Genomic DNA, 17435 nt, shown 5'->3' with positions numbered 1-17435 from the left:
ACCCGGGACACCGATGTACAGCGGGTCAACACGATCAATGGCCATTGCTCCTACAATAGGATGCCTCCTATAATGATGAGGGTCCTACTCAACGGGATATCTGTCAACATGGAGTTGGATACGGGAGCGAGTCAATCTCTCATGGGTGCTCAACAACTTTGAACAACTGTGGCCGCATAAAAGAGACAGACCAAAACTCACAAGGGTTGACACCACACTAAGGACCTATACCAAAGAAATCGTACCAGTCCTCGGCAGTGCCATGCTCTCTGTCACATACAAAGGGACAGTGAACCGACTTCCCCTGTGGATTGTCCCCGGAGACCCCCCAACACTGCTGGGGAGAAGCTGGCTGGCAAAACTAAACTGGAAATGGGATGATGTCCATGCCATGTCATTAGAGGAACGGACCTCCTGCTCAACAGTTATAAAGCAATTTCAGCCAGGTGTGGGCACTTTCAAAGGGGCCAAAGTCAAAATCTACATCACACAGGATGCTAGACCGGTCCATCACAAGGCCAGAGCTGTACCCTATGTGATGAGGGAAAAGATTGAACATGAACTAGACAGGCTTCTGTGGGAATGCATTATATCACCTGTGGAATTTAGCGACTGGGGATCCGTATGAATCTGTGGGGACTCCAAATCTACCATAAACAGAGTCTCCCTGCAGGACCAGTACCCGCTGCCCAGAGCGCAGGACTTATTTGCCACATTGGCTGGAGGTAAACTTTTCTCAGAATTAGACCTCACATCTGCGTATATGATGCAAGAATTGACCAAGGAATCCAAGCTACTCACCACCATCAACACACATCGAGGCCTTTTCATGTACAATCGATGCCCATTTGGCATCAGGTTGGCAGCTGCCATATTCCAGCGCAACATGGAGAGTCTGCTCAAGTCCATCCCGGGGACGGTTGTATTTCAAGACGACATACTTATCACGGGCAGGGACACCGACTCCCATCTCCGTAATTTGGAGGAAGTACTAAAGCGGTTGGATCGGGTAGGCCTACGAGTCAAGAAATCCAAGTGCCTGTTTCTCGCACCCGAGGTTGAATTTTTGGGCAGAAGGATTGCCGCTGATGGAATCCGTCCAACAGAGTCCAAAACAGAAGCAATTCGCCTGGCACCCAGGCCCCGGAATGTCTCAGAACTGCACGCCTTTCTCAAGCTACTCAATTACTTTGGAACTTTATGCAGAACTTAAGCACGCTGCTGGAGCCTCTCCACGTGCTACTCAGGAAGGGGTGAGATTGGTTTTGGGGGATGCCCAGGAACGCGCCTTCAATAAGGCACGCAACCTTCTGTGTTTCAACAGTGTTTTGACTTTCTTTGACCCAGGTAAAAAGCTAGTTCTCACATGTGATGCGTCAGCGTATGGGGTCGGATGCGTTTTGCAACATGTCAATAGTGCGGGCAAATTACAACCCATAGCTTATGCCTCCAGGTCACTTTCGCGGGCGGAGCGCGGGTACGGAATGGTAGAGAAGGAGGCGCTCGCGTGCGTGTACGGAGTCAAAAAGATGCACCAATACCTTTTCGGGGCCAAGTTCACGTTAGAAATCGACCACAAGCCCCTCACGTCTCTCCTATCCGAGAGCAAGGCAATAAACGCCAATGCCTCGGTGCGAATTCAACGGTGGGCACTCATGCTGGCGTCCGATGACTATACCATAAGGCACAGACCAGGCACAGACAACTGTGCTGACGCGCTCAGCAGGCTACCCCTGGCGACCACGGAAGGGTCTGACGAACAGGACTGTGAGATAGTCATGGCAATCAATGCCTTTGAGTCCACAGGTTCGCCCATGACGGCTCGCCAAATCAGAGCCTTGACGGCCAGCGACCCCACGTTATCCTTAGTAAAAAGATGTGTCCTAACCGGTGACTCGGCAGAGGCTCGCGATGCCTGCCCCGAGGAATTAAAACACTTTCACAGGCGCATGCATGAGCTATCACTATAAGCAGACTGCCTGATGTGGGGCAGCCGAGTAGTCATGCCTCTGCGAGGCAGAGAGGCATTTGTCCGGGAGCTCCACCGCGAGCACCCGGGGATCGTTCTCATGAAGGCCATAGCTAGATCCCACGTCTGGTGGCCTGGTATTGACGCGGATTTGGAGCTCTGCATCCGAAGGTGCACCATTTGTGCCCAACTCAGCAATGCCCCCAGGGAGGCTCCACTGAGCCCCTGGCCCTGGCCTACCAAACCGTGGTCGCGGGTGCACGTAGACTATGCAGGCCCATTCATGGGCAAAATGTTCCTCGTAGTTGTAGATGCATTTTCAAAGTGGATCGAATGCACCATTTTAAACTCGAGCGCAACCTCCACCACTGTGGAGAGCCTCGCAACCATGTTAGCAACGCACGGAATCCCTGACATATTGGTCAGTGACAATGGTCCGTGCTTCACCAGCGCAGAATTCGAAGACTTTATAATTGACCACGGCATAAATCACGTCAAGACGGCACCATTCAAGCCAGCCTCCAACGGCCAGGCGGAGAGAGCAGTGCAAATCATTAAACAAGGCATGCTTAAAATCCAAGGTCCCACACTGCAGGGTCGCCTGTCGCGACTGCTGCTGGCATACAGATCTCATCCGCACTCACTGACTGGGATCCCCCCGTGCAACTGTTGATGAAAAGGACTTTAAAAACAAGGCTCTCATTAATCCTCCCAGACATGCACAAAATCGTTGAGGCAAAGCGCCGTAAGCTGACTGAGTACCATGACAGAAGTTCGAGGGGGAGATGGAATGAGATAGGGGACAAAGTGTTTGTACTAAACTATGGCAGGGGTCCCAAATGGCTTGCTGGGACAGTAACGAGCAAGGAAGGAAACAGGCTACTGGTAGTACAAATGGACAATGGCAAAACCTGCCGGAGGCATGTAGACCAAGTCAAAAGCAGATTTACCAACAACACTGCGGAACCAGAGGCAGACTACAATGTGGAACTCGCACCACACCTGGTGGACAGGCAGAGCGAACAACCTGAGGAAAGGGCAATCCCAACAGACAGCCCAGGCGAGTCAACAACAATCACATCAATCGAAACAGACAGCCCAGGCGAGATACCAGCAAACACACCCAAAGAAAAACAGACACCAAGGCAAACAACTGAACCACAACTCAGACACTCCACGCGAGAGCGTAGACCACCTGAGAGAATGAACATATAAAGACAATAAGACCTTGGGGGAGGGTGATGTCATGTATCTTACATTATTATATATAACTGTATCCTAACATGCTATACATGACTGAAATAAGATATGACCTGTAACCACCAGCATACCTTACCACCAGGGGTGCACTTGCAAGAGACAGGTATATAAGGACAGGTCTCAGGCAAGTGCAGCATTCCAGAGCTGTGAAATAAAGGTGCAGGTCCAGAGTGACCTTGACTTCACTACATGCCTCGTGTGAATCTGTACTGAGGGGACAGGACTTTACAGTTCTTGTTACTGATGGACCAAAATATTATGACACGTCGATGTGACATGGCACGAAAACCATGCAAAGGGCAATAGCTGGGAAGCATGTATGTGCTTGTTTGTATTCTTCAAAATCAGGGTTGACACAGTGCTGGGGTTGGCACATCAGATATTAAATGGCTACATGCAATGCTGGGCTCCAGCATTTCCTATTGCAATGCAATTTATATAGCTCTCCTATCCCTTTTAATCATATGTTACTTCCCTTACCCACATTCACTATCCTCAGGGTTTTTTTTGAATAAAAGTATGAAATTGCTGTTAGTGTTCAATTCAGAGCATTTTCCAAACACTTATATTGATGTGAAAAATAGACTGAAATTGAGTCAAAATGAATGTCATTGAATATCCACCAGAAAACGCAAATTAATGCACGTCCTCCTCTTTTGTGTCTATTTAAACTGGGGTCACAGAAGTGAAAGTGCATTTCCAAACATGAATCAGCATCACTCAGTATCACCGAGTATCCACTCCAACAGGACTCAGAACGGGAACTACTGCAAGTATTTCTCTTACTGTCAGCCAATACAACAGCACTGTGACAAGGCAATCTGAAAACTCTTTACCTTTTCCAGCAGCAGTCATTTTGTGTTTCTTTTCTTTTTCTGCAAAAGGAAAAGATTAAATTTAACGTAAAACTTTAGAAGGCATCACGAAGGAGGAATTAATGAAGCATCGACAAAATACAGAATAGTAAACGAGAATCACCGTGGCTTTAAAAATACTGGTCTGGAGTACAATTCCAGCGATTACACCTGGATCACATAGGCGGCTGAACTTTGCCATTGTTCCTGATGTAATCCCTGGGATCAGCAAGAGTGCCTGGAAGAGTTGGGCTTTGACAACGTGCACCTCCTCCCCACTGAAGAGGCTGGAAATACTGACCTCATCGGGAGTGTGGTGTGGTGCCGGGTCACCCCCAGAATGGTAAGGATGTTGCTCCTCATGGCTTCCTATGTCAGGAGCTGATAAAGAACCTGTATAAAATATTGGTTTTGGCCTCACTTGTCGTACTGTATGCAACTCTACAGTACTACAATGAATGAAAAGAAAGAAAGACTTGCATTTATATAGCACCTTTCACGACCACCAGATGTTTCAAAGCACTTCACAGTCGATGAAGCACTTTTTGAAGTGTAGTTACTATTGTAATGTAGGAAACGCGGCAGCCAATTTGTGCACAGCAAACTCCCACAAACAGCAATGTGATAATGACCAGATAATCTGTTTTTGTTATGTTGATTGAGGGATAAATATTGGCTAGGACACCAGGGATCACTCCCCATGCTCTTCTTTGAAAAAGAGCCATGGGATCTTTTCCATCCACCTGAGAGAGCAGACAGGGCCTCAGTTTAACATCCCATCTGAAAGACAGCACCTCCGGCAGTACAGCACTCCCTCAGCACTATACTGGAATGTCAACCTAGATTTTTGTGCTCAAGTCCCTGGAGTGGGACTTGAACCCACAACTTTTTGATTCAGAGGCGAGAGGTGACCCACTGAGCCACCATTGACACTATGAGAACATCCTGGCATGAAAGGGGGTACAGAAAAAGTTGACAAAATTGATACCTTGAAATGAGCAACTGAGCTACTAGGAGAGGCTATGAAAACTGGGAATATTAACAGAATAAATAAACAAAACCTAAATAATTGTTTGCCAAAATTACAAATTGTGCATGGGCCTCATAGCTAGAAGAAGGAAGGTGAACAGATGGTTTTGATTTAATGAGGTTGATGACTATATGAAACAGAGTGCCCAAGTAAGCTGTGCAGACAGATGCAATTAACAAATGCAAGAGGGAACTGGATAGATATTGGACAGAGAAAGAAATTGAGATGGAGAAGCATATGGTATTTTTTGAGCTATTTGATCAGCCAGATGGACCATACCATAATGTTTCTGTTTTTTCTATCATCCATTTTTTGTATTCCTTTCCATTATGTTCTCACTTTTAAGGGCCAATTCTGTACTCCCAGGGAGCACCTGGTGGAAAGCCGTAAAGAAGCAGGTGACCAGATCGTTTAAAGGAATGACTGACATCACTGAACCCAAGTAGATATTCGCAGCAGATCTGAAGCACAGGGCAGAGGTGAGTTGCTCGATTTTAAAAAAATGGAAAGCTTTGTTAGATCTATACCCTTCAGTATTCATTCTAAGCAAGCTGTTCAGCTTCTTCAAGCACATTATGAAGTGGCCACCTACTTAACATTAAAGTCAAGGAACTAATGAAATCGTACATGACATATAAAACTCATAGAAGCTGACGAACAGCTTTAAAAGAATCATTGCATGTCGTAATACTTAAAAGAAAATGTAGTGCACAAAAATCGGGTTGCCGGCATAGGGAACTGAACTTGTTGCTTTCAGGTACACTTGACTAATTGCCTCCAGTCTGGGGGTGGCTATGATACTGTTATTAATTATTGATGTCATTTCATTTTTCTGGCAGCAGCTCACACTTTTAATGTGGAGTAGGGTGGAGTTTAGTGCTCCTCCCAGCAGGTAAGGACTTTTAAAAAATTACCTTTGTGGTGGCAGCTGTGTTCCGAGTAAATTAATTTCTAGCTTGGGTCTTAAAACAGGCGTTAGACCTCCAATTAGACTCCCATATTCAAGGCGGCCAACACATGTTTTAGGCATCTGCAAAGGATGCCTCCAAAGTGCCCAATATAGAATCCTAGAAATTTACAGCACAGAACGAGACCATTTCGGCTCATTGTGTCCGCGTCAATCGAACAAGCAATATCCAGCCTAATCCCACTTTCCAGCTCTTGGTCCATAGCCCTGTAAGTTATGGCACTTCAAGTGCATATCCAAGTAATTTTTAAATGTGGTGAGGGTTTCTGCCTCTACCACCCTTTCAGGCAGTGAGTTCCAGATCCCCACCACACTCTGGGTGAAAAACATTCCCCTCAAATCCCCTCTAAACTTCCTATCAATTACTATCTCCCCTGGTTGTTGACCTCTCTGCTAAGGGAAATAGGTCCTTCATATCCACTCTATCCAGGTCCCTCATAATTTTATACACCTCAATAAGATCTCCCCTCAGCCTCCTCTGTTCCAAAGAAAACAAACACAGACTATCCAATCTTTTCTCAAAGCTAAAATTCTGCAGTCCAGGCAACATCCTCGTAAATCTCCTCTGTACCCTCTCTAGTGCAATCACAACTTTCCTGTAATGTGGTGACCAGAACTGCATGCAGTACTCTAGCTGTGGCCTAAATAGTGTTTTATACAGTTCAAGCATAATCTCCCTGCTCTTGTATTCTATGCCTCGGCTAATAAAGGTATGTATTCCTTATGCCTTCTGTTGTGGACTAGTGGATTACTTCCTCTGGTGGACTACAGATGTAATAATTCTGGATGCAATAACAATAAAAGGCCATGGGGTCACAGTTCTGTTTGGAGCCATCTTGTAAGTGTGTGTGCTTCTGTAGCCATGTCTGAAGATATCACAGTTTGGCAACGAAGAAGCAATTTTTGGATTCCCTAGCTGAAATTTTTATTGGTGGATAATCCTGCGAACCGACGGTGTGACTTTAAGAGATTCTTGGTTTTGCAGAACAGCTGAAAATCCAATGTAAATTTCAAGCAAACTTGGCTGAACTGTCAATGCTGTCAGAGTCCAGATGGCCAAGCCTATGGGAATAATAAGGGTGAGTTCCACTGCGACCGAGAGACATTCAGAACATATGTGGAGGGGCTAAAAAATTTTTTTCACTGTGAATATTATCGTCGAAGACTCGGATGATGCAAACTGTAACCGGGTGCTTTTAGAAAGGAAAGGGGCTATTTTCTTGACTGAAGCAGGCCCAGAGGTGTATGAAACTCTGAAAAATGTGCTTGTTCTTGTCAAGCCAAACGACACGCCACTGATGGAGATCCTAAGCAAATTAGAACAGCGCTGCAGTCCTGAGCCCCTGGAAATGCCGAAAGTTATCATTTTGGAACATGAAATCAATTAAATGATGAGGGTATCAGTGGGAACATTGTAACTTTAAAAAAGCTATCCATTCACTGTCATTTCAGAAACTTTCAGGACCGAGCATTGCGTGACCGCTTTGTTTGTGGGTTGAAACATGAAGGAATCAGAAGGAAATTATTGACAACCTCTAACTTGACCTTTGATTTAGGTTGTCAGAAAGCTATGTCGATGGATATGGCCGATCAATACTCCTGAGAATTTTGCACCATTTCCAGTCATCAGATAACCAAGGTGAATTGGCTGCAGGCTAAAAGTAAAAGGCGGTTGGGCCCCAAGGGCCAAGGTAACAGTGCATTGAAGTCATGCTATCGGTGCCTGGAACAACACATCACTCAAAGCTGTCCATATGTGAAGGCAGAATGTTTCTGTTGCAAGAAAACTTGGCATCTTGCAAAGGCGTTCAGACTGAAGAGTAAACCAACTTTCAATGCGAGAAGTAGAAATCACCAGACACTTCATGGCATTGAAGAGAAACAACAGGACGAGGAGGTTCTGGAGATACACGCCATCAGGAGCATGAATGTATCTATCAGCGATTTGCAAAGTATCGTCATCCAAGTAGCCGTTGCAGGAACCAGGATACCCATGGAAATCGACACTGGTGCATCCATGAGCATAGTACCAGAATCGCTATATCTCAACAAGTTGTACGATTTTCGACTGGAGAAATTAAAGATGGAGATGCGAAGCTGTTCAAGAGAGTAAATCCCTGTTGTAGGAAGTATCACCATACCAGTGAAATACAAGGATCAGTTTCAGAGCATGCCTCTCATAGTAGTGGCAGTAGACAAGTCTGCCTTGATAGGTAGAAATTGGTTGGGATCACTGAAGCTGGATTGGAATTTGATTTTTTGTGTGGAAACGTGATTTGCATCAAAAGATGACTTCATCAAGCAATATCCAAAGGTGTTCCACAAAACAGGCAGTCCGATCCACATCTGTCAAAGTACAGAAGGATGCAAGACCAGCTTACTGCAAGCCACGTCCCATATCCGATGGAGAAAGTTGAGCAAGAACTCTAAAGACTAGAAACTGAAAACATTATGTCTAAGGTAGATCTAAGTAATTGGGCTACACCCATTGTTGTTGTACCCAAGTCAGATGGTAAGAGAAGGTTGTGTGGTGATTATAAAGTAACCATAAACCAGGTTCTAGAGAGTACCATATTAGTTCACTATGACGTATCTAAGGAGATCAAGCTAGCATGTGACGCCTCACCGCATGGAGTTGGGGCAGTGATCTCTCATGTACTAGATAGTGGGGTGGACAGACCAATTGCTTTTGCTTCATGCACTCTCAGTGCCAGTGAGCGGAATTATGTGCAGATCGAAAGGGAAGCTTTGGCATTGATTTTTGGAGTCACAAATACTTGTTTGGTCGTAAGTTTACCATAGTGACTGAGCATAAACCCCTGACAGCAATCCTCCATCCAAAGTCCACTGTTTCAACCTTAACTTCAGCCTGAATGCAGAGATGGGCTTTGATTTTGTTAGCATATATGTATGACATTGAATACAGATGATCAGCTGATCACAGTAATTCTGATGCTAATTCCAGGATGCCATCCCCATTACAAATTACACCCAATAGGGAAGAAGTGTTCTATTTTTCATACATTGATGAGCTGCCAGTCACAGCTGAAGAGATTGATAGGGCAACCAAATGTAACCCAGTGATGTCAAAGGTGTATGATTACATAGCAAATGGATGGCCAAACCAGGTGTCATAGGAAGAAATTCATCCCTACTTCATTCGGAGGAATGAATTGTCAGTGGATAAAGATTGTATCATGTGGGGAGCAAGAGTGGTTATCCCAAATAAGTTCTGGTTCAAATTGTTAGGAGAATTCATGACCAGCACCTGGACCTGGGAATGTGCTTGACTAAGAGTTTTGCACGCAGTTACTTATGGTGGCCAGTTTTAGATAAAGAGATAGAGTACACCATCAGTCAGTGTACAACATGTCAATCGGTGACCAAAAAACCACCATCAGTAGCATTACAGCCAAGAAAATGTCCTCCCAGGGTGTGCAAAGGTTACATGTAGATTTTTCTGAGCTAGAAGGACAGCAATTGTTCATAAGAACATAAGAAATTGGAGCTTGAATAGCCCATTTAGCTGCTCAAGCCTGTTCTACCATTTAATAAGATCATGTCTAATCTGATCTTGGGCTCAGCTCCACTTCCCTGCCCGCTCACCATCACCCTTTACTCCCTTATCATTCAAAAATCTGTGTATCTCTGCCTTAAATTTATTCAATGAACCAGCCTCCACAGCTCTCTGGGACAGAGAATTCCACAGATTTACAACCGTCTGAGAGAAGAAATTCCTCCTCATCTCAGTTTTAAATGGGCGGCCCCTTGTTCTGAGACAATGCCCCCTCGTTTTAGTTTCCCTTATGAGTGGAAATATCCTATCCGCATCCACCTTGTCGAGCCTCCTCATTATCTTATATGTTTCGAGAAGATCAATTCTCATTCTTCTGAACTCCAATGAGTATAGGCCCAACCTACTCAACCTATCTTCATAAGTCAACCCCCCACCACATCTCCAGAATCAACCCAGTGAACCTTCGCTGAACAGCCTCCAATGCAAATAAATCCTTCCTAAAACTGTATGCAGTACTCGAGGTGTGGCCTCAACAATACCCTGTACAGTTGTAGCAGGACTTCTCTGCTTTTATACTCTATCCTCCTTGTAATAAAGGCAAACATTCAATTTGCCTTCCTGATTACTTGCTGTACCTCATACTAACTTGTTGTGTTTCCTGCACAAGTACCCCCAGGTCCCTCTGTACTGCAGCACTTTCCAATTTTTCTCCATTTAAATTATAAATTGTTTTTCAATTTTTTTTGCCAAAGTGGATAACCTCACATTTTCTTACATTGTACTCCATCTGCCAAATGTTTGCCCACTCACTCAGCCTGTCTATATCCCTTTGCTGATTTTGTGTCCTCCTCACAATTTTCTTTCTGTGATATATTCACGGAGCACAGCACACACAGCTTCTAACATGGCAGGCAGCTCTGTCGGAAGCCTCCGGAACAGTCTGGTTCTATTTATTATTAACTCTGCAGTTGCAGTACATAATACGTCCACATCCACAGTGTGGAGCTACAAACATTACAAGCTTACAGACATTACACCTCTCCCTCCTTAATGAAGAAGTTATTATAACAAACATCATACATAACTTTCATTTTTATACATAACACGGGATATAGACTTATTGTTTTTTCCATATTTACAAATTTAACTTTACCACTTGTTTTCTGTTTTAAAGAGAATACCTTCGCTCTCGAACAGAACCTTTCAAACATGGTGTCGATTTCACACTCATTCGAGGCTCATCCTGAGGAACGTTTTCCTCCACGGAATTTCCTTGATTTTTATTTGAACTCACTAACTTCAGGCTCTTTGTTTTCCTGACTCGGACTCATACTTTCATTCTGATTCTCTCCTGGATTTGTTTCTAGTACATTGGATTTAGGATTTGCTACTGGTTTATCAAAACTATCTGATGAGTCAGAAATAATTGAATCATTCCCACCTTCAACTCCTTCCATGTCTGTAGGTAAAATATCAATATGAACAAACCTAACCTGTCCATTGTCAAACATCTTTACCAAATATGTGCGAGGACCACATATCTTCACCACTCTTCCTGGTAACCACTTTAACCATTTATGGTGATGGTTCTTCACTCTCACTTTCTGGTTTAATTTCACACTTCTCGCTTTTACTCTACTCTATCATGATTCTTTTTCTGTCTTAATGGTGTCTCTTCGACAGACTGTGCCAAATTTGGCCTTAACAACAAGAATCTGGTTCGTGGCTGTCATTTGAGAAACAACTCTGCTGATGTTCTACCAGTAGTTGTATGAGGAGTATTTCGATATGTAATCAAAAAATTAGCGAATTTGTGATCCAATGACAACTGTCGTTTCCTTGGATTTGGATCTAACATTTGTTTTATGAGGGCACGTTTTACAATTTGTACAGTGCACTCTGCTGCACCATTCGAAGCAGGATGGTATGGTGGAACCTTGGTATGTTTTACACCATTTTTGCTCGTGAATTGTGCAAATTCTTCTGAACGAAATTGTGGTCCATTATCCGAAACAATTTCTTCAGGGAGGCCAAATGAAGAAAATGTTTTACTTCTTGTTATTTTCCGCATTGGAAACACCTCAACCCACTTCGAATGGCTATCAATCACAATGAACAATTGTTGCCCTTCTAACTCAGCAAAATCAATATGTAGCCTTTGCCACACCCTAGGAGGCCATTTCCATGGCTGTAATGGTACTGATTGTGGTTGCTTGCTTACCGATTGACATGTCATACACTGACTCACGATGTACTCTATATCTTTATCAAGACCTGGCCACCATAAATAACTGTGTGCAAAACTCTTGGTCAAGCACATTCCCAGGTGCTGATCATGGAGGTCTCCTAATAATTGGACCTGAAATTATTTGGTATAACCAATCTTGCACCCCACATCATACAATCTTTATTGACTGATAATTCATTCCTACGAATGAAGAATGGATGTGTACCTTTGTCTGTTACCTGGTTAAGCCATCCATTTGCAATATACTCATACACCTTTGACATCATTGGGTCACGTTTGGTTGCTCTACCAATCTCTTCAGCTGTGACTGGCAGTTCATCAATGTATGAAAAATAAAACACTTCTTCCCTATCGGGTGTAACTTGTGATGGAGAAGGCAATCTAGACATTGCAACAGCATTACTGTGATCAGCTGATTGTCTGTATTCAATATCATATGTATATGCTGACAAAATCAAAGCCCATCTCTGCATTCGGGCTGCAGCTAATGTTGGAACTGGGGACTTTGGATGGAGGATTGCTGTTAGGGGCTTATGGTCCGCAACAATGGTAAACTTATGACCATACAACTATTTGTGAAACTTCTTGAACCCAAAAATTAATGCCAAAGCTTCCCTTTCAATTTGCGCATAATTACTCTCACTGGCACTGAGAGTGCGTGAAGCAAAAGCAATTGGTCTCTCCTCCCCACTACGTGATACATGAGAGATCACTGCACCAACTCCATATGGAGAGGCATCACATGCTAGCTTAATCTCCTTAGATATGTCATAGTGAACTAACATGGTGGTCTCTACCAATTTGCTTTTACACTCCATGAAAGCTGTATCGCATTCTTTTGACCACTTCCAGTGGACCTGTTTTTTTAAAAAGTTCATTCAGTGGATGTAATACTGCAGCCAAATTTGGTAGGAACTTCCCATAATAATTCAAAAGACCCAAGAATGAACGAAGTTCAGTGACATTCCTGGGAGTGGGTGCATTTCTGATTGCATCCAGTTTTTCCTTGGTCGGATGTAAACCATCTTTGTCTACTCTGTACCCTAAGTACTCCACTGAGTTTTTAAATAACTCACACTTAGGAGCTTCTCTAGCCATTTGAGAACTTCATTCAATATGTTATTATGAATTTGCCTATTTGGTGCTGAAATTAGAATGTCATCCAAATAACATACTAGCCCTTCAATACCTTGCAAAATCTGGTTCATCACCCCTTGGAATATGGCAGGGGCAGAAGACACTCCAAACGGTAGCCTATTAAATTGATATAGGCCTAGATGAGTATTTATAGTCAAACATGACTTGGACTCCTCATCTAGTTCAAGCTGTAAGTAGGCATTCGTAAGAAGATCTGACCACCTGTCAGTGTTGTGAACAAATTTTCTATATTCGGCAATGTATTGGGGACATTACCCTCTAGAACCTGGTTTACGGTTACTTTATAATCACCACACAATCTTACCTTACCATCTGACTTAGGTACAACAACAATGGGTGTAGCCCAATTTCATCGATCTATCTTACAAATAATGTTCTCAGTCTCTAGTCTTTTGAGTTCTTGCTCAACATTCTCCTTGAGTGCATATGGTACGGAACGTGGCTTGTAGTAAACCGATCTAGCGTTCTTCTGTACCCTGATACTCGCCTTGAAGCCTTGGATCGGACTGCCCGTTTCGCAGAACACCTTCGAATACTTCTTGATAACCTCATCCATTGATGAAAATCTCGCTTCCACACAGAAAATCTTACTCCAATCCAGCTTCAGTGAGCTCAACCAATTTCTTCCTAGTAAGGCAGGCTTGTCTCCTTTCACTACTATTAGAGGCAAGTTCTGAAATTGATCTCCATATTTCACCGGTACGGTGATACGACCTACCACAGGAATTTTCTCTCCCGAGTAGCCTCGCAGCTCTATCTTGGATTTCTCCAATTGGAAATCACGCAATTTGTCGAGGTAAGCAACTCTGGTACTACACTCACGGATGCACCCGTGTCGATTTCCATTGGTATCTTGAATCCCGCAACAGCTATTTGGATTTTGATACTTTCCGAATCGCTGTCCGTTAACCTCGTGCTCCTAATGACGTGTAACTCTAACATCTCCTCATCCTGTTGTTGTTCTTCCATGCTATGTAGTCTCTTGGGATTTCTACTCATAACTTTGAATGCTGGACTCATAGCTTTGAACGCTGATTTACCCTTCAGTCGGCAGGCCTTCGCAAGATGCCCAGTCTTTCTGGGAAGAAACACTCTGCCTTCACGTATGGACAACTTTGAGCAATGTGTTGTCCCGGGCACCTATAGCACGACTTCGACGCTCTGTTAGAATTTCCAGTTTCTGAGACTTTGGGCCCCCACTGTCTTTTACTTTGAACCTGCAGGTGATTCCCCTCGGTTGACTGACGACCGTAATTATTATTTAATTCTCGGGAATATTGTTCGGCTAAGCCCAGCGACCTCGCTGTCTGACAAGCAATCTCAAAAGTCAAGTCATCCATCGTCAATAACTTCCTTCTGATCGCATCATTTTTCACCCCACAAACAAAACGATCCCGTAATGCTTGGTTTTGAAAGTTTCCAAAATTACAGTGCATCGATAGCTGTTTTAATGCTACGATGTAATCACTGATACTTTCATTCAGTCTGTTGATTCCGAATCCCGAAACGATACCTTTCAGCAATTTCTAATGGTTTGAGGTTATAGTGTTGCTCCAGCTTCGTTAAAATCTCTTTAAGCGTTGTGTCCTTTGGCTCGTCAGGCACAAGCAGATTTACAAGGGTTTCGTATAATGCCGGACCTGTCTCCGATAAGAAAATCACTCTCTTACGTTCCAACACAGCTCGGTTCTGGACTGCATTATCTGGAACTTCAATTATGTTATTTGCAGTGAAATACATTTCTAGCTGATCCACATACGCTTTAAAACGTTCCCGGTTGTGTCTATATTCCCCCAAATGTCCGATTACACCTGCCATTTTAATCTCACACCGTGTGCTGTATTTTACCTTGGATTTTTGTAGCTTTTTCCAAAGACAGAAACTTCCAAAGTCTCTCTGTCGGCTGGCTGAATCCTTCACCATCAAAATTTAAGCTTTAAATCATCCAAAAAAATCCCATCCTCATCGTCAAATGTAATATATTCACAGAGCACAGCACACACAGCTACTAACATGGCAGGCAGCTCTGTTGGATGCCTCCGGAACAGCCTGGTTCTGTTTATTATTAACTCTGCAGTTGCAGTACACAATACATCCACATCTTACAGACATTACACTTTCCCATCCATCTTTGTATCATCAGCAAACTTAGTTATATTACACTTGGTCCCTTCATTCAAGGGAATTTTGATAGATTCGATGCATCCATTATCTCTGCAGTCACTTCTTTTAGGACGCTAGGATTCAAGCCACCAGGTCCAGGGGACTTGTCCACCTTTAATCCCATTATTTTACCGAGTACTACTTCTTTAGTGATAGTGATTTCATTAAGTTCCTCCCTCCCTATAACCCCTTGATTATCCACTATTGGGATGTTTTTAGTGTCTTCTACCGTGAAAACCAATACAAAATATTTGTTCAAACTCTCTGCCATTTCTCTGTTCCCCATTATTAATTCCCCAGTCTCATCCTCTAGGGGACCAATATGTACTTTAGCCACTCTTTTCCTTTTTATGTACCCGTAGAAACTCTAACATAGAAACATAGAAACAGAAATTTACAGCGCAGATGGAGGCCATTTCAGCCCATCATGGTACATGCCGGCTGACAAAGAGTCACATGGCTCTCGGTCTCAGATGGTGGGGAACTCAGGAGGAGACCAAGATGGATCATCCACTTGGCACTTCTGACTGAAGCTGGTTGTGAACAAATTAGCCATATTTTTTGCACTAAAGTGCAGGGCTCTGCGATCATTGAGGATGAGAATGTTCATGGAGCCTCTTCCTCCCATTAGTTGTTTGCTTGTTCACCACCATCGAGTCCAAGAATGGGAGAAGCGGCGGAGGATAAAAGGTGCGGTCCACAGCAGCTCGAGTGAGTCTGAGAGCGGGAGAAGCTCGCCCCGGAGGCTGCAGCAGCACCAACCGACCTGGGAGGATAAGAGGTGGAAAGATTCAAGGTGTAACATCACTGGAAAGCAGGAAAGTGATTGATTGGTAACGGTCACATTGTTTTTTCTTTGCTATTCAGATTCGAGGCCGGTGAGTATCACTTTTCTTTTGTCTCTTGTCTTTTAGTCTTTACTAAAGGCAGTGGGGTATACTAAAAATGTTTTTTAATTAATTTATTTACTAGAGACATGGCAGGGCAGCTCAGTCCCATTGAGTGCGCATCCTGTGCCACGTGCAAAGTCCTGGACACTACATGTAGCCTGGAAGACCACATGTGCAGGAGGTGTCTCCAGCTGCACCAACTTGAGCTCCACGTTTCGGAGTTTATGATGCAGCTGGAGTCACTGCAGTGCATCAGCGAGACTGAAAATTACATGGATAGTACGTTTCTAGAGGTGGTCACCCCGCAGCTTAAAAGTATGCAGGCAGAGAGGGAATGGGTGACCACCAGACAGAAGGGGAAGACTAGGCAGGTAGAGCAGGAGTCCTCTGAGGCCATCTATTCTGAATACTGGTGGGGGTGATGGTGCCTCTGGAGAGTGCAACCAGAGCCAAATCCATGGCACCACGGGTGGCTCAGCTGCACAGGGCGGGAGGAAGAGAAATGGAGGAGCAATAATGGTAGGGGATTCAAATGTCAGGGGAGCAGACAGACGTTTCTGCGGCCGCAGACGTGACTCCAGGATGGTTTGTTGCCTCCCTGGTGCCAGGGTCAAGGATGTCACCAAGTGGCTGCAAGACATTCTGGAGGGAGAGGGTGAACAGCCAGAGGTCGTGGTCCATATCGGTACCAATGGCATAGGTAGAAAGAGGGATGAGGACCTGCAGGCAGAGTTAGAGAGCTAGGAGAGAGATTAAAAAGCAGGACCTCAAAAGGTAGTAATCTCCAGGTTACTGCCGGTTCCACGTGCTGGTGAGTACAGAAATAGGAGGATAGAGCAGATGAATGCGTGGCTTGAGAGATGGTGTAGGCGGGAGGGCTTTAGATTCCTGAGGCATTGAAACTGTTTCTGGGGTAGGTGGGACTGTACAAACCAAACGGGTTGTACCTCAACAGAGCCAGGACCAGTTGCCTCACTGCAAGGTTTGCTAGTGCTGTTGGGGAGGGTTTAAACTAGCTTGGCAAGGGGATGACATCCAGGGAATAAATTCAGTAAGGAGAGAAGTAAAGCTGGAATTGGGCAGCAGAAAAGTAGAAAGTGAATTTGGAAGACAGAGGAAACAAGGGCTGTAAAATAGGCAACACGGGAGTTTGGCACCACTAAATGGTATATACTTCAATGCAAGTCATATAGGGAATAAGACAGATGAGCTGAGAGCACAGATAAGACACTTGGGAGTACGATATTATAGCTATTATTGAGACATGGCTGAAAGAAGGGCGGGTATGGCAGCCCAATATTCCTGGTAACAGGGTTTTCAGATAGATAAAAGAGGGTAAAAAAAGGAGGAGAGGGTCACAGTATTAATTAAAGAAACAA

The 17435-nt window shown here is 44.1% G+C and overlaps 1 protein-coding gene across 1 annotated transcript in view; it reads right to left on the bottom strand.

Annotated features, from left to right (window-relative positions):
• Nucleotides 1-17435, bottom strand: part of LOC139266620 (triadin-like) — a 563562-nt gene that overhangs the window by 271890 nt on the left and 274237 nt on the right. Inside the window, exon 18 of the mRNA XM_070884212.1 lies at nt 4066-4104. Within this exon, the coding sequence (XP_070740313.1) occupies nt 4066-4104 (39 nt within the window). The remainder of the gene's footprint in view (nt 1-4065; nt 4105-17435) is intronic.

Source organism: Pristiophorus japonicus, chromosome 7 (genome assembly GCF_044704955.1).
Source record: "Pristiophorus japonicus isolate sPriJap1 chromosome 7, sPriJap1.hap1, whole genome shotgun sequence".
NCBI lineage: Eukaryota > Metazoa > Chordata > Chondrichthyes > Pristiophoridae > Pristiophorus > Pristiophorus japonicus.
The sequence above is the reverse complement of the archived record's forward strand: the minus strand, read 5'-3'. Positions and strand labels throughout refer to the sequence as shown.